The sequence below is a fragment of the Dromiciops gliroides genome, chromosome 2, assembly GCF_019393635.1.
Source record: "Dromiciops gliroides isolate mDroGli1 chromosome 2, mDroGli1.pri, whole genome shotgun sequence".
Classification (NCBI taxonomy): domain Eukaryota; kingdom Metazoa; phylum Chordata; class Mammalia; order Microbiotheria; family Microbiotheriidae; genus Dromiciops; species Dromiciops gliroides.
The window spans coordinates 168,755,111-168,773,401 of record NC_057862.1 but is presented as its reverse complement, the minus strand read 5'-3'; the positions used below and the strand labels follow the sequence as shown (position 1 = coordinate 168,773,401).

The following is an 18,291-nucleotide window of genomic DNA, read 5'->3' as shown; positions in this document are numbered from 1 at the left end:
AACTCATTCCAGCTTGTCATACAGCTTGTCATCATCCTTACTGTCCCATCAGTGAGCAAATGGCCCCAGCTTTATGCAAGAGGACTGACAGGATGTCGGCAACTCAACAATACTTCTCAACAGCAACAAAAAGAGAGCTTTTAAATGCCCTTCAGACTGAGAATTAAAGCAGATCTGCTGTGTAACATCCCATTTTAACATTCAGAGAGTCCCAGAGATAAAAATTCTTTCATCTCAACCTTTATGGATTTTTAAAATTTTTTAAATTATAAAAATAAACATGAATAACATTTCTAAAGAGTTTCCTTGATGTTGCCCGTATTCTTTTCCACCCTATTCTTCAATTTTTCAATGGCCAGACTTTTTTTTTTGTCAAGACAACTGGGGTTGTGATAAAAATTATTTGTGGTAAAGATTAATATTGCCATTTTTAGCTGACTCATTTGGCAGGGGTCACACCTGGCCCACTCTGAGGTTATGTATGCTACTGAGGTCAGAAGGAGAACTCTCCATAAGCAGTTTTTGAAGGGCCTCCCCTTTTGGGGGAGGAAAGATTGAATGCTCCTTGAAGGGAGCAGAGGGTGCTTCCAGAACGCTTGGTGTCTTCCAGAATGCAGTCTCTCGGGCTTCTCCCCTCCTCGAGCAGTGGCTCGAGTTCGCGCATGCTCTCACGCTCACGCTCTCTCTCTCTCTCACTCTCTCCTCTGCTGTCCCAGTGGTGCGAGCAACTGCAGACTGTCCAGGTGTTGGTGACTTAATTATGGAAAACCCTAAATTCCTTTGAACTAGCTTAATTGGAAACGGTCTGAGGATTGAATAGGTTAAGTTTAGAGTTAAGAGTATTTATCAGTATTTCTATTTTCCTATTTCCTTATCTTTGATTTTTATTAGTTTTACCTTTGTTGTTTAATTAATTCCCAAGTAATAAAATCTGACCCTTTTGAGAATTAAAGCTTAAAGGTTCCTTTCTTATTGGCCTGGGAGAAATATCTAAAAAGGGCAGTTCAGAGGGGAGGGTGAACCTAAAAGGTTCCTCATATTTCCAGGACCCCAATATTAAGGTGAGTCACCCAAATAACATTCCGTATATCAAATTTTGGCCCTCACAGGGTTAAGTGATTTGCCCAGGGTCACACAGCTAGTAAGTGTCAAGTGTCTGAAGCCAGATTCGAACTCAGGTACTCCTGAATCCAGGCCCAGTGCTCTATCCACTGCGCCACCTAGCTGCCCTCAGACTTCTTGAATGAGCAATCTAAACCAAAGTTTCTCAAACTGTGGGTTGCAAGCCTATATGGAGTCACATAACTGAATGTGGGGGGTTGCCAAAAATTGCAGATTATGTATACCTATTTTATATACCTATATATCTGGAATCATGTAAAAATTTCTTGGACAGAAAGGGATCATGAGTAGGAAACGTTTAAGAAGCCCTAAGTTAAACAACCTTCCATTTCCTCAATATTCTACCCCTCCAAAAAAAAACTATCTTAAAAACATTCTCTTGAAAAGTACCAATGACCTGCTAGCCAAACCCAGGGAACTTTTCTCAGATTTTATCTCATGCATGACTCTCTGGCACTTGGATCAGTTGATCATATTTTCTTTCAAATTCTGTCTTTGGTTTCCAGAAAGCCATACAAAGGAGGAGGAGAAGGAGGGGAGAGAGGAGGAGGAAGAGAAGGGGGAGGAGGGAGAGGAGGAAGAGGAGGAGGAGGGGAAGGAGGAACTTTCAGGTTTCCAAAATACTTTACAAATATTGTCTCATTTTATCCTTACAACACCCCTCAAAGGTGAAATTAAAATTTTTAATCCCCATTTTACAGATGAAGAAATGGAGACAGACAAAAGGTTAAATCACTTGCATGGGTCACACAGCTAGTTAAGTGTCTGAGGCAGAATTTGAACTCAGGTCTTTTTGTCATCAAGTCCAGTGCTCTACTGCCATGATATCTCAATGATTTCTGCTTTTTTTGAGGTCCAAGCACCCATCTCTAGCACCCTCTTCACAACTATTACTACCTTTTGACCCAAACTTCTAAACAATTTCAGTACCTGAAAAATAGTCTTCCTCTTAACCACATTCTCATCCCCTCAGGAATTTCCATATTCAAGTTAATTACCACTCTAATAATCTGATCTATCAATTCCTTAACTCCAACAACCTCCTTCTCTATTCCATGTCAGTCACACACCAACATGGTGTCAGGCATTTCTTGGAATACATCATATCCAAAATCTAGACTTTCAAAATTCTATTATTGTACCACAACCTCTGACATGCCTACCTGTTCCATCCGTCCATAGGTAAATAAACCCCTCTCTGATTTAATGAGCCTCCAGAAACAACCCTGTCCTCAGTATAACATTGTACTATCATATTCTCTCTCTCTCTTTCTCTCTCTCTCTCTCTCTCTCTCTCTCTCTCTCTCTCTCCCCCCCCCCTGCCCCTTGCTTCAGGGCTATAGAAAATTAATGCGGAAAATCATGATATTGAGCTGAATACACACATTGCTGCTATACATTACCTCATCTTAGCTGGGCTAAGCTAATAAGCCTTATACTTCACCTTTATATTCTCTCCATCTCTATAGTGTCTATTATAAATTATTTCCTATATCTTCTCCTTCCTCCCCACAACATCCTCCATTTGTAGCATTTCATGTTGCCTCCTACTTCACAGAAAAATATTGAGGCCATCCATCATGCATCCCTTCAGGTTGCCTGACTCTTTCTTCAAAACTTTTGAGTATAATCACCCACTGTCTCTCTCTTCACTTTGATCACAGAAAATAGATCACTTCTTACTGGTCAGTCCTCCAATCTATAGATCTCAACACTTGCTATCTGAAACTTTAGAAATCTTCCCCTTTCTCTCACATATTTTCAGTCTTCCCCTTGTCTTCTTCCCCTCTATCTAACAAAACTACCCAGTTCTCTCCAATCCTGGAAACTTAGCTTTCTAGCCTCATGTTATTCTCAGTTCCTTAATATGGATATTTCTTTTGTAAATAGAATGACAATGTTTTCATTTCTCTCCAGGCTGCACTCCTGACTCTTTAGAAGTTCTTCACTATGCCCCCATGGTGGGGCTCCCTCTTCTCCCCACCTTTCTTTTATGTGTTGTCTTCCCCCCCATTAGAATATAAGCTCTTTGAGCACATGGGACTTTCTTTCCTTTTGTTCATATTTGTATTCCAGTACCTAGCACAGTACCTGGCCCATAGTAGGTACCTAATCAATGTTTGCTGGCTTGATTTGAATAGGCTATATTATTTACTGTTGAATGAACCACCTTTATAGCTCTCATTTTGTGGATAAGAAAGGTTTTTCTCTTGACTGCTGGCAAAATTGTTATTTGTTACTGCAGTTGTGAAATTTAACCACTACATACTTTGTTGATTAAAGTATGGGTTGTTGTTGATTTTTTACTCCCCATTGGCAATCCATGGATTGAATCAATTAATGTTGTCCATATTCAGAAGTTCTCAGAGTTTTATTTTATTATTTCCTGCAGTATAGTATTAAGGGTTGTTTTTTTTATCAGTCTCCTCAGAAAACTATGGTACTTAGTTATCTCAGAGCAATCTGTCTTCAAAATCAGTTGCTTTAGTTTTTAAGTATCCTCCCTTTTGTCTTTATAATCTTCTCTGTAGATTTATCTCCTCACAAGTAAAGTTTTAATTCAGGCTTTCTTTTCTAAAACTCTTGGACTTTCAGTCCTTCTCTTGTACTCCCAATAATGAGAAGTTATCCCTCCTCATTTTTTAGCCCCTCCACTTTCCTCTCTTTCAAAGACCCCTGATGATGAACCTCTGGTTGAACTCAGCCTCCTCCTTTTGAGTGATATGGAAGTTACCTGGTCTCAGGTACCTGGTCAGAGAAAATTCAGTGGAGAGAGGACTGACCCCTCATAGTATTCCAGCACCTTTTTCCATGGTGGTGGACACTCTCTTCTTTAAACTCTGTGGCTCTTCAATTCACTCTGTACTGCACCCATCTTCCATACAACCAATGCTTTCTAGTCCTCATTCTGTTGCCAGTCACTCTCCCTTTTCTCTACCTGACTGGGTAGAGTCAGTGTCTGCTAGCTCCTGTGAATTCAGTGGAATTTAGACCATGTCACTGCCATGAGAAAAGTGGTTAGAGATCCCTGCACCCAGACCCTGAACCTCAAGGCTGCAAGTTTTCTGGCACTTATCACCTCCTCAGAATGGGCTAGGGGGTAGGAATGCTGAGTGGGAGCTCTAATTATTTGAATTCTTTGAGATTATTTCATGAAGTTTTTACCTAGTTCAGTATTTCTATCTTCCTTTCTTGAGTATTTGTCTTTAATTTTTCTATATTTAATGGAAGCTTCCTCTGAAGTACCTTTCCAATCTTACACCTGACTCCCCACCAAATACTCATCCATCCAGTGACACTGGCCTCCTTGATGTTTCGTGAACAAGACACTTCATCTCTTGTCTTCAGGCACTTTGGGGTTTTCTCCCTCCTAATCTCTATTGGTATCTCCCACTCCCTTTAAGTCTAACTCAAATTTCACCTTCTCAGTGAAGCTTTCCATGAAGTACTGGTATACAATGGACTTCGCCCTCAGATCTCACATAGTACTTTCTTTGTAACTCAATAAAGTCACATACTATAGCTGTCCATGTTCATCTCACCTTGTTCCTGCCAATATTCTGTAAGCTCCATGGGACTGTGCTTTATTGAAACTTTGTACCTCACTCTTCTTCACACAGTACTCTGCACAGAGTAGGAGTCACTAAAGGTGTGAATGAATGAATGAATGAATGAATGAATGAATGAATGAATGAATGACAGTTTCAAGAGTCTAGAAGTTAGCATTTGGATTAGACTGATGGTCAAAAAGGGCACAATACTCAGGATTCCTAATTGAACAGATTTTTTTTATAAAGTAAAACAAAAACAGTAAGTTAGGTTCTCTATAACTCCCCAATATTATAAATTCATGATTTCCTGACTAGAACCAAAAGTTGCAGACATGAAGAAATACTTTTTTTTTCTATTTCCAGTTCAAATATGCTGATGTAATAAGTACAGATAAGAATTTATTTAGTGTTCAACATTACAAAAACTTCTGCACTTAAGCCAAGATAGCTCTTGAATCCAAGTGAGGTCATTTTTGTCCTTAATTACAGTAAAAAGTTAAGTTTTATGTGTAGAGAAGTGGAGGAAAGATGGGTGGAAGGGAAGGTTCCCAGAGGTAATTCTTATGACTGTTAATTTATGGGCAACAACAAAAAATATCCACCCAGGCTCAAAATCAAGTGTTTAATCCCCGATGCCCTGTTGATTTTACCTTCATGACTTCTCTCATATATGCATCCTTCTCACTCTTTGAAGGGTATATAAGTTGTGAACCCAACCACCATAATTGTCTTCGGTCTAAGAGAAACATCCAGATGACCATCCTTTTATTAATAACCTGCTGGCCTTATTAATAAAATTATTAAATTACCCAGAAACTCTGTCTCTCAACTTTTTTAATCATCACAATATAAATACTTATTCCCTCTCTCTCTCCCTTCAGGAAACTCCCTGGGTCTTCTCTATAAAGCCATAGTCACGGTAGAAGGAGTGTGTTCAATGATTCTGTGGTTAATGTCTGGGAAAGATATGAACAGGAACCACAAAGTGGTTGTTTCAGCTGAGAGATAAAAGGAGAAATAAATATTTTTATGTTGCCTACTATTTGCCAAGCACTGTGCTCAAGACTTTACAAATATCATCATTTTGTCCTTACAATAACCCTGAAAGGTGGGTGCTGTTATTATCATACCCATTTCACAGTTGAAGGGACTGAGGCAAACAGAAGTTAAATGGTTTGCCTAAGGTCACACAAGCTAGTGAAATCCAGATTTGAACTCAGGTCTTCCTTACTCCAGGCCCAGTACTCTTTTCACTGAGCCACCTAGCTGCCTACAAAAGTACCAAGGTCGTAAAGGCCCCCAAAACTCCTCTGTCATTTCTTTGTGTGCAAATCCTCCTTGTTTATGGTGAAAATTATAAATCTGTGGATTAAAAACAATAATAATAATGCCTGATGTTACAGTGTATAAAGCACTTTCACCTTATTAGGAATAATAATATGATTATGAATCTATTTTTATGGTCTGCAAATTGCTTTCTCCCAATTCTGAGATAGGTAGTACAAGTATTATTATTCCCATTTTACAAATAAAGATACTGAACAGCAACACTGTGTGATGATCAACTGTAATAGACTTGGCTCTTCTCAGCAGTGCATTGATCCAAGACAATACCAAAGAACTCATGATGGAAAATGTTCTTCATATCCAGAAAAAAGAACTGTGGATTCTGAATGCAGATTAAACCATACTGTTTCTACTTTTTGGTTGTTGTTTTTTTTTCTTTTTTAAGGCTTTTCCTTTATGTTCTGATTCTTCTTTCACAACATGACCAATGCAGAAATATCTTTAATGTGACTACATATATAACCTATATCAGATTGCTTTCTGTCTTGGGGAGGGGGGAGGGAAGGGAGGGAGGAAGAAAGATCTGGAACTAAAAATCTTATGAAAACAAATGTTGGAGACCATCTTTACATGTAACTGGAAAATAACAAAATACTTTTATGATAAAAATGTTTTAAAGACAAAAAAATACAAATAAAGATACTGAGTCTTAGAGGGGTTCAGTGACTTGAGCAGTAATCACCAATATTTATTCAAGGTTTTAAAGTTTACAAAATACCTTCTCTAATATAGGCAGTGCAAGTATTATTGTTGTCATTATTTCCTTTTTACAAAAGAAAAAACAAGGTTCGGAGGAATTAATTAATATAACCAATTGCTAAACAGCTAGTATTTAAACCCAGCTCTCCTATGGCCAAACCCAGTATGCTTTCCCCTAAAGCAGGCTTCCTCTCTCATTAGATTCTTACCACCCTGTAAGGTAGGCAGAAATGCTAGGAATTGCCCAAAGTCAATGAGGTAGGAAGTGATACCAAAACCTAATTCTTCTCTTTCCAATACATTACACTGCCTCAGTACAGGGAGCAAAAAACACGGTACCCAATCAATTCCAATCATCTACTTCATCAAAAAAAGATTATAGAATAATTGGGGCAGCTAGGTGACACAGTGGATAGAGCACCAGCTCCGGAGTCAGGAGGACTTGAGTTCAAATCCGACCTCAGACACTTAACACTTACTAGCTGTGTGACCCTGGGCAAGTCACTTAACCCCAATTGCCTCACCAAAAAAAAATTGTAGAACAATTGAGACTTTGTAATAGTATCTTCTGCTTCTCCTTTCCCATTCATTCTCTAATCCAATCAGTCACAAAGTGACTTTTCTAAACTACAGCTCATGCCATGTCACTCCTCTATTCAATAAAATCCAGTTGCTTCCCATTATCTCTAAGGTCAAATATCAACTCCTCTGACTGCCATTTTAATGTCCGTCAAAGCCTGGCCCCAACCCTACCTCTCCAGCCTTAGCACATATTACTACACCTCATACATACCATGACCCTGCCAAACTGCCTTATTTGTCCCTCATCTGCAGCACTCATCACGTCTGTGCTTCTGGAACACCTTCCCACTTCAACTCCACCTCTTGGAATAGCTAACATACTTTAAGGCAATGGCAGAAGGAGGGAGAAGTGGCCCTGTGTTTTGGAGATCTGCTTTCCATTCACTGAAAAGTTAAACTAGTGTTTTTAAAGGGTGTTGTCTACACTTAGCAAGAAGGAAATTATTTAGATGCTATACCACAAATGCACAAGAACTCTGCAACACACATAAACCTTAATAAATAAATGTGGATGTTTTGCTACATGTCACACATCTATACTTCAATGGTTCTGTGACAAGGATGCACCAGGGTTGACTCACAAAAGAGCTGATTGTTAAATTTTCAGTGTAAACATTTATACCTCAGAAATCTGCAAACATTACAAATCAGGGCTAGATTTATTCTTTTGTTGATTGTCTAGACTTTTTAAAAAAGTGAAGGAGAAAATGTTAATGCAGAAAGTGTGTTACATGGACCATTTTTGGGGAGGAGGGAGGTGGGTCAGAAGCCAGTTGTTAAACATTTGACAGGATACCCCTGCTCTGTGACCTTACTGATAAGGATATTTCCTCCAACCCCTAGTTTGAACAACCAAGAACATCATCTAATCCTCTGAAGACCTTGTCCATGTCCTCCCATAAATATTCCACAGAAGGTCCATGGTAGCATAGTGGATAGGATGCTAGATTTGGTGTTAGGATTTGATCTTGAATTCTGAGCTCAAACACTTACTAATTAACCCTGTGATCTTGAGTAAGTCACCTAATGTCTCAACCTCTGTTTCCTTATCTGTAAAATGGGCATAACAATAGCACTTTCTTCATAGGATTTTTGTGAGAATCAAAAGAGATATATAGCTATAGCTGTAGCTGTAGCTGTAGCTGTAGCTGTAGCTGTAGCTGTAGCTGTAGCTGTAGCTGTAGTGATTTGCAGACCTTAAACTAGGCTATACATGCTTAGTAGAAGTAGTAGTAGTAGTAAGTGGCCTCCACCAGTAGCAGACGCCCATGGATCAGTGCCTTGAAGAGCTGCAGGCCACAGTGTGGTTGTGCAGTCTGATACAGGAGCTGCAGCTACTGAGTGACTTATAACCGGTAACTGCCGTATCCCGTGTTGTATCTACCCCATGAGGAGTAGCTGGAGTGTCCTCTCCAGGGCGCTGGCTTACTACTTACTTACTTACACGCTTACTACTTTTATGATTATCCAATAGGTAAAGATTCTTCATGTAGGGTCTCTTCACATTTCATAAATTCTAATGGAACACACAGGTTGTTCATTGGTTATTCCTCCATCTCACTACACAACTGGCCCACCTCCTTTACCAAGAATGTACCTCTCTGACAATGCACAAAGTGTCCCAAGATATTTTTTTTTAAGTTTTAAAAACTTTTATCATCTATTTATATAAAAATATTTATATATTTACATAAAATATAAAACCTTTTATAATCTATTATTTTAAAATATAAAAGTTTAAAGCTGTTAAAATTTTAATCTGCACTAAGAATTTTGAGATACTATATTTTTCTTTTATCTTGATCCATGAAAGAAAAGGGAAAAAAATCTCATCAAGACAAAAGAAGCAATGTAGTACAACAGATCAGAGCTGACATGAAAGTCAGGAAAACCTAGGTTCAAGAGATGTGTGACCCTGGGCAAGTCATTTCATGTCTCTGTGCTTTAAGCAGCTCTCTAAAACTGTAAAGAACAAAGAAGGTTATTATCTGTGTTGGTAAAAGGAGTTTCATCATCTGTGAGTACCCTATACCAATGAAATCACAGGCCCCGTCCCTATACTTATCCTACTCTACTAAGACAAATAATAAGAAGGAAATAGAGTCAGTGAAGCTTATAAAGTTCAGGAAAGGGGTGAGGATGCTACCATCCTTAAGATAAAAGATATTTTATATGATAGTATAATATAAATATCACTTACCGCATATTGGAACTTTTCATTGAATTCACGGTCATTGGCTTTTACTCTCCTTTCTTTCTCTAAAGAGAGAGTAAGAAATCTGATATGAAAAAAAATTCAACTCACAAAAAAGTACAGTCACTGGATTTACATCACTTAGGGGAATTGGATTATATTCAAGATTGCAATGAATTATTCCCTTCAAAATGGAATTAGAATGTTTGCTCTTTTTAGACGAAATTTCAGAATGGTTACTGCCATAGTCTTCAAATGAAAAAGAAGGAATATGGCTCATTTTTGCCTGTGACCAATTGGACAAAGCATCATATGCCTCCAATTTCCAAGTCCCACCGGTCTCACAAAGAATCTTCTTTTCAATCTCAAAGTATTCCTAAGAGGAAAGTATTTTTGAAAAGCAATTATATTCCAGGAAGTCACTTGTATCTGGAAAAATCATGACATCTCTACAGGAAATATGAATGAAGAGGATTGTGATATACCAGGAGTCAGCGAGAGTGAACAAACTGCTGAAATTCTACTACCTGGGCGACTGCAGAACTTTTACTTGTGACTACTACCTAATGAATAAGCTTTCGCACCACAGAAAGGCAGCAGGGCATAATGCATTATAGAGCTGGCCTTAAAGCCAGAAAGATCTGGGTTCAAGGCCCCTTGGCACATATTGGCTTTATGATTCTGTGCAAATTACTTAAACTCTCAGTTCTCTAGGCAACTCTTGAAGATTATAAATTGCAAGGAAGACAATGACCTGCACTGGTGGATAGAGTTTCTTCACCCAGGAGGTCCCCATACCAATAAAATCACATATCCAATCTCTAGACTACCACAGAATTTTAGAATCATACTTAATAGTCAGTAAAAATTTATTAAGTGCCTACAATGTGCCAAGCACTGTGCTAAGCACTGGGGATACAAAAAGAGGTAAAAGGCATTCCCTCCCCTCAAGTTGCTCACTATCTAATGGATTTGATTTGGATGGATGGATATAGATATGTATACCATTCTCTGTCCATGAGATCTGGACCTACTCTAGTCATCATAACTGAATTCTTAATCCTATAGTTTTATTAGCATCACTTATGAGTTACATATAAAATCAAATATAGAAACAGAATTACCAATAGGTCCTAGAGCATAGCCACTCTTCCAGCAAGGAAACTATGCCCATAGCAACCTAATTCATGTACATATTTGTACATAAGTGCCCACTTGTACTCATCCCATACATGCATTCTGTCATTCACATATATATATATATGTATATACATATACATGTGTATAACTATATGTGTATATATACATGCATACATGTATCCATACATACACATATACTCCAAAGTAAACTTAGATCTTATGCCCATATACAAAACACATGTTTACACATGTGGAAAAAGAAAAAATGTTAAGAACAACAAAGGCAAAAATCATATGCAGACAGTCTTGGACTGATAATTGAGAAGTTTGGTGAAAGAAAGTATATAGGCAGCTAGGTGGCACAGTGGATAAAGCACCAGCCCTGGATTCAGGAGGAGCCGAGTTCAAATCCAGCCTCAGACGCTTGACAATTACTAGCTGTGTGACCCTGGGCAAGGCACTTAATCCTCATTGCCCCACAAAAATTAAAAATTTTAAAAGTATAAGAAAGTATATAGGTGGGTACAAGAGAAAGTATGGGGGGATGGTCAGAAAAGTAATAACCAGATGTTAATATTTAATCGTCACAGCAAACTAAGTTTAGCATCTCATCTGTATTTCCTTTTTTTTCACCTTACCAAGTTATACAAATCTAAGTCCTTCACAAAAACAACACATTATTCTAAAGAATCATCATAAACTACTTTGTGAAGGTTTTAGTAGTAACTTTAGCTACCTAACAGTAGAAGAGGAATAAAAATAACCTAGAAAGGAGAGTGAAGGGACAAGGAAGAGGTAAAAGGGACACTGGGTTTATAAGCAGAGTTTACAACAATAGTAACTGATGCAGCAAATCATCAATTTTCCTCCAAAGTGGGGAATGTAGTGGTTCTGGAATGGAATAAACAAATTGAAGCCATAGCTTCAGCATCTTCTTAGAAACTTTACCTCCTCTCATAAATCCTATAGACTGGGTTGAAAACTTGAGTGGGTTTTTTTCTCTTTGTTCATAGGAGGTAGCCTGGTTCTAATCAAAGGATCAAACAGTCAGAAAGTACCTTGGAGATGATCTAATCTGAACCATTCATTTTACAAATGAGGAAATTGAGGTCCAGAGAAGCCAAGAAAAGTGAAATGTTTAATGTTCTCTGATATAAAAGGTAGCCTTAGATTCCAGCAAAAGGGGTATATTTAGTCACAAGAAAAACTCTTAAAGATAAAGAGGCCTAAAATTTGAAATTAGCTAGCACATGATAGATCTCCTTACAGGTATTTAAGGTCTCTGGGTGATTTAGTGTGGTTCTACCTGGATGATTTCCTGAGGTCTCTTCTACCTAAGCATCAGCATGGTTTGGTAGACAGAGTGCTGGTCTTGGAGTCAGGGATACCTGCCTTGGACACCTATTAGCTGTGTGAGTAAGTCACTTAAAGTTTCTCAGTCTCAGTTTCCTCATCTGTTAAAATGTGAGTGATCTCTTCCAGTTCTAAATTTACAAGCCTATGAACTCTAGGATAGTATTGTGTGACCCCGATATTCTTTACTGTACCAAGACTTTCATTATCTACCATTTTTCTGAAATGTGGTAACGTGCTTCCTTTCATGCTAAATGCTGCAAAGAATTCAGGCAGATGTCACACTGACATTGTGTCTGAGCCCACAGTATTTATAAATAAAATATTTATTCCAACAACATCTAAACACTTTTTAAAAATAAGCAATGAAGCCAATTCATTGAAGTCATCCATGTATCCTAGGCCTGATTTGCCTGATTTCTAGCAGAAATTCAATTCAACAGACATTTATGACACTTATTAAATGACTCCCAGGTACAGGATGCCAAAATGAGTCAGATGTAGGCCTTCCTCTCAAAGATCTTATAATCTAATCACAAGGATAGAGAAAAACAGATGCATTTTAATAATTCTCATTCAAAGCAGAATGTAAAAGTGTCTAAGATGTTTAAAAAAATACTTTGAAAGATTACAGGAAAGATGGTTCACTTCCAGACGATGAGGAGGGATGGGAGAAAACTACTACATGAAGGAGGTAGCATTTGACTCAGACCTGGAAAGATGAGTAGGATGTCAACTGGCAGAAAAGTGATGGGCAAGGAACAGCATAGGATAGAGCCTCACTCATGTGGTCCACCACCTGGGCTATTTTAGGCAATTTTCAATAAATCAACAAGCTTTTATTACATTCACTTCCTATGTGTCAGGAATTGTAATAGGCCCTGGAATAAACTCAACTTCCCTAATTTGGATGTGCCTATCTACCTCTTTCCCATATTGCTCCATTTTTCTGATCAAACACCCTCTTGGGAAACAATTGTATCATCACCAGGAAACATGTTCAAAAGCAGACTACAAAACCAATTCCTTCTGTTGTGTCATAGCTCCCCTGCTGAGTTCCCACTAAAAATATCAGAAATATTGATGACAAGTTTCTTATTAAAAGTTTCTAAATCTTCCCAAAAGGCTGGCAATTTTTTTTTCTTCTTTCACAAAGAGGGGTTCAGAGACCTGATTATGAGCAATGTAAGGAAGTCATAAGCAAGAGTACTAGAGAGAATACTCAGCAGAACTAGATTTAATTCAATTCAAACAACAGTGAGTTCTACTTTGAGTTCAACTCTTAAGTAGTTGTGTGACCTTAAACAAGTCTTTTAATTTCTCTCAGCCCATCTATAAAATAAGAAGGTTGAGCCAATCAGCCTCAAGATCCTACCACTCCTAACATTCTATAAGGCCATGATACTCATTTATATTTGGACATATGTCTTCCACATTTTCTTATGGCCAATCTGGCCTATCCCAAAATGGTCCAAAACATATTTATAAATCTCTGCAGTCCCATTCTTGAATGGTCAGCTGAAAAATTAGAAATGTTCATTTGTAGGGAAGGGATAGGGACTGAACCAGTGATTTCATTAGTATAAGGAAACCCCTGGGTAAGAAAACATCCCTCTACACAAGCAAATCAGCACCTTCTCTGGTCTTAGAGAGCTGCCTAGGTCAATGAGAGGTTATGTGACTTGCCCTTGGCTACATAGTCAATAACTATGATCTTAACTTAACTAGACCTTCTTGGCGCTAGAGCCATACTACTAAGTGAGGAACATGTAAACTTATCATCATCATCAAAAGCCTGGGAAGTGCAGCATAGATTGTGATTTGGTAACATTTAACAAGGCACCAAGACAGAAACCTTCACAACCCTGACAGTCTATATGTAGAGATAAAACAACCTGGAAAGTGACAGTATCCATCCTTCTGCTTTATAGGAGAGCATATGAATAAAAACCATACTCAAGTATATTTTTGTGATCCTTTTCATGACAGTGACGCTTCATGAGAGACCAGACCTTATTCCCCAGAAGTAAGATAATACAATTAGAGTAAGATGGGAGGGGGCAGCTAGGTGGTGCAGTGGATAGAGCACCAGCCCTGGATTCAGGAGGACCTGAGTTCAAGTCCTACCTCACACACCTGACACTTACTAGTTGTGTGACCCTGAGCAAGTCACTTAACCCTCGTTGCCCCACCCCCCCCCCAAAAAAAGTAAGATGGCACCTTAAAAGCCAACTTATACAAACTTGTCACATTACAGAGGAGAGAATTGTGTCCTTGTCCAAGGTCACATAATTAGTAAATGACAGAGCCAAGATTCAAACCTATGTCCTCTGATCCCAAATCAAAAAGGTCCTTCCATTCCAACACACTTCGGGGGACCATGTAGTTGGGGATAAAGGAGAGAGAGAGGGGAGAGGAAGCTAGTTCCAAATGTAGAGGGAATGTATAGTCAGAAATAGCTAATGACTGGGGACAAGTATGTGACACAGTGGATAGAGCACTGACCCTGGAGTCAAAAGGACCCGAGTTCAAATCTGGTCTCAGGCACTTAATAGTTGTGTGATCCTGGGCAAGTGACATAACCCCAATTGTCACAGAGAGAGAGAGAGAGAGAGAGAGAGAGAGAGAGAGAGAGAGAGAGAAAGAGAATGAGAATGACTGGTGAGTCCATACACGCAGCACCTATAAACCAAAGTAATTCTCCAAGCTCCTACTTTATTCTTATATAGATTATATACAATTAATATATCTAAAGACTCCTGAGATTGTTTGCTTATGGGACCATCTCATGCCTTACCTTTTTTTTTTTTTTTTTTTTTTAGTGAGGCAGTTGGGGTTAAGTGACTTGCCCAGGGTCACACAGCTAGTAAGTGTTAAGTGTCTGAGGCTGGATTTGAACTCAGGTACTCCTGACCCCGAGTCTGGTGCTCTATCCACTGCACCATCTAGCTGCCCCTCATGCCTTACTTTTGTACCCCTACCTCTTAGCACAGTGCCTGGCACATAGTAAGCACTTAAATATTTATTGATGCCGATTCTGACCCTGATTTACATTATATCAGTGCATTTGCAAAAAAAAATAAAAAACAAAATCCAGATGATTTCATCCCTCCTGAGTTTTAAACAATGTTAGTCCTGACCATCTTGTAACACTCAGATGTATCCTACAGTTCTGGACAAGGCAAGTTGTTGGGTTTGGGTTTTTTTTTCTTTAGGACATATGTTGTCTCTGGTTTGTGGAAGCATTTGGAAGTTCTGATTTACCGCCTGCATCCTGAAAATCTAATTTGAAGATCCACCTGGGAGCCTGATCAAGTCTGTCAAGATCTGTTTGGAACCTAATTCCATCATCTAACCTGTTAACTATTAGCAGCCAACCACAGGTAGCTAGAGAGTATAGTGGATAGAGCTGTGGGACTTGAAGTCAGGAAGCTGTAGGTTCAAATTTTGCCTTAGACACTTATTAATTATGTAACCTTGGATAAGTCACTTAACCTTTCCGTACCTCCAGGTCTTTGTCTGTGAAATGGAGATATCAATGGCAAGGTAATGGTGAGGATAAAAGGAGACAAAAATCATAGCTTGGCAAATCTTAAAGCACTTCATCTAGCTATCATTATTACTCCCTGTTGGGTATAATCTTAAATCTTCAGGAGTATGCTATATTTGCTTTTATTTAAGACAGAAAAAAAAAAAAAACGTTAACCTGAATAAGGCCAAGGATAAAGTCCTATGACATTCTACCAGAAATCTTCTTCTAAATGAATATTGATCTCTTCATTAATCTCTAAACATTGGGTACAGTCATTGAACCAGTTTCAAATCTACCTAACTACATAATTATACAATTCAAATATCTCTATCTTGCCCACAAGAAGACAGTATGCTTTATCAAGTAATCTGTTGCAGTAAAAGTATACATTTTTTAACATATTACACAATTTAGCAGCCCTTTTTTTGACAAAAAAGGAAATATAGTTAGTCTGGCATGATTTGTTCTTAATGAACTAGTATTTCTAAGAATTCACAAACCAGTCTTTTAATAATACCACAGAGTTTTGACAGAGATGAAATAAAAAGTTGTTGTTCAGTCATGTCTGACTCTTCATGACCCCATTTTATTGGCAAAAATACTGGAGTGCTTTGCCTTTTCCTTCTCCGGCTCATTTTAGAGATGAGGAAATTGAGTCAAACAGGGTTAAATGACTTGTCCAGGGTCACACAAAGCTAGGAAGTGCATGAGGTCAGATTTGAACTCAGGAAGGTGAGTCTTCCTGACTCCAGGGCTGACGCCCTACCCACTGCACCAGCTAGCTGTTTCAAATAAAAAGTTGATTTTTCCGTATTTGAAGAATCCCTTTCCCTCCCTGCCTTTTAAAAATGAGAAGCACTGGGCAGCTAGATGGCGCAGTGGATAGAGCACCGGCCCTGGATTCAGGAGTACCTGAGTTCAAATCCGGCCTCAGACACTTAACACTTACTAGCTGTGTGACCCTGGGCAAGTCACTTAACCCCAACTGCCTTGCTAAAAAAAAAAAAAATTTTTAAAAAAATGAGAAGCACCTCTGATATAGGAACTCAGTATTTGACAAAAACTACTGGGAAAACTGGAAGATAGTATGGCAGAAATTAGGCATAGACCAACATCTTGCCCCGTATACCAAAATAAGCTCAAAATGGGTATATGATTTAGACATAAAGGGTGATACCATAGGTAAATTAGGAGAGGAAGGAATAGTTTGCCTCTCAGATCTATGGAGAGGGGAACAATTTATGACCAAACAAGAGGTAGAGAATATTATGAAATGCAAAATGGATAATTTTGATTACATTGAATTAAAAAGCTTTCGTACAAACAGAAGCAATGCAGCCAAAATTAGAAGGGAAGCAGAAATCTGGGAAACAATTTTTACAGCCAGTGTTTCTGATAAAGGCCTCATTTCTAAAAAAAATATAGGGAACGAAATCAAATTTATAAGAATGCAAGTCGGGAACAGCTAGGTGGCACAGTGGATAAAGCACTGGCCCTGGATTCAGGAGGACCTAAGTTCAAATCCAGATTCAGACACTTACTAGCTGTGTGACCCTAGGTAAGTCATTTAACCCTCATTGCCCTGCCCCCCCCAAAAAAAAAGAATTGTGGATTCTGAATGCAGATTGAAAGCATACTGTTTCTATTTTTTGGTTGTTTTTTTTTCTTTTTTGAGGTTTTTCCTTTGTGTTCTGATTCTTCTTTCACAACATGACTAATGCAGAAATATCTTTAATGTGATGGTACATATATAACCTATATCAGATTGTTTTCTGTCTTGGGGAGGGAGGAGAGAAGGGAGGGTGGGAGAAAAATTTGGAACTAAAAATCTTATAAAAACAAATGTTGAAAATTATCTTTACATGTAACTGGAAAATAATAAAATACCTTTATGATAAAAAAAAATGAGAAGCACCTCTCCTCTTCTCCAACATTTACAAGGCTCACCAAGCATGGCTCTACAGTCTTATCTACAAGTTCCTTCAGTATCTATGACCATGCCTGTGGCTGCTGATTTGAACTCATGAAAGAATGCTACATGTTTTCTTACTACCCACTCACTTTTCTGGCATTTTCACTATCAATTCTATGTTTGTTCTCTACTTCTTGGATTATTCTACTTGACAGGGAAAACAAAACAAAATAAGTTTACTTTTCAACCAAGATTGCTGCATGAGATATCCAAAGGGAACCAACTCCTCACACCCCTCCTCCCCGCAAAATGTAAAACACCAAAGGGATGGAAAATGTACTCACAAGAAAATGAAAATAAAACAAAATAGAAACAATCAAGACAACAAAAAATACTGCAAACCAACTTCAACAGAGGAGGATAAATCCACTATTAACACAATTATCTGACATAATACTAGCAATGCTAATGATAAGATTTTTTTAAATAATTGAATAAATCAACATTAAGAAAGAAGGACCAATATTAGCTCTGTTTTTAGATTGTATAATGGTTTAATTGAAAAAACCCTAAGAATCCATCAAATCTTACTGCTAAGTAGCAATTATATCAAAGCTAACTGGCTAGATTTTTTTTAAATAGAGAAGTAAAACAGGGGTTTTGGTTAGATAAGTAATACCTAGAAGCAACAGTGAACAGTAAGTAATATAGTGTTAGATAAACACAAAACAAGACAATACTAGAGAAGTGACTCTTTAATCAACAAAAGCCATTGAGAAAACTGGATAACATTTTCATAAAAATAAATTTAGACCATGCTTCTTCAATATATATCACAATAAATTCTAAATGAATGGAT

The 18,291-nt window shown here is 38.1% G+C and overlaps 1 protein-coding gene across 3 annotated transcripts in view; it reads right to left on the bottom strand.

The window, feature by feature from the left end:
- ATP8B4 (ATPase phospholipid transporting 8B4 (putative)) overlaps positions 1 to 18,291 on the bottom strand; it is a 413,855-nt gene that overhangs the window by 296,541 nt on the left and 99,023 nt on the right. For all 3 annotated transcript variants that reach the window (XM_043989130.1, XM_043989132.1, XM_043989131.1), the window contains one exon: positions 9,502 to 9,560. In XM_043989130.1, the coding sequence (XP_043845065.1) occupies positions 9,502 to 9,560 (59 nt within the window). The remainder of the gene's footprint in view (positions 1 to 9,501; positions 9,561 to 18,291) is intronic.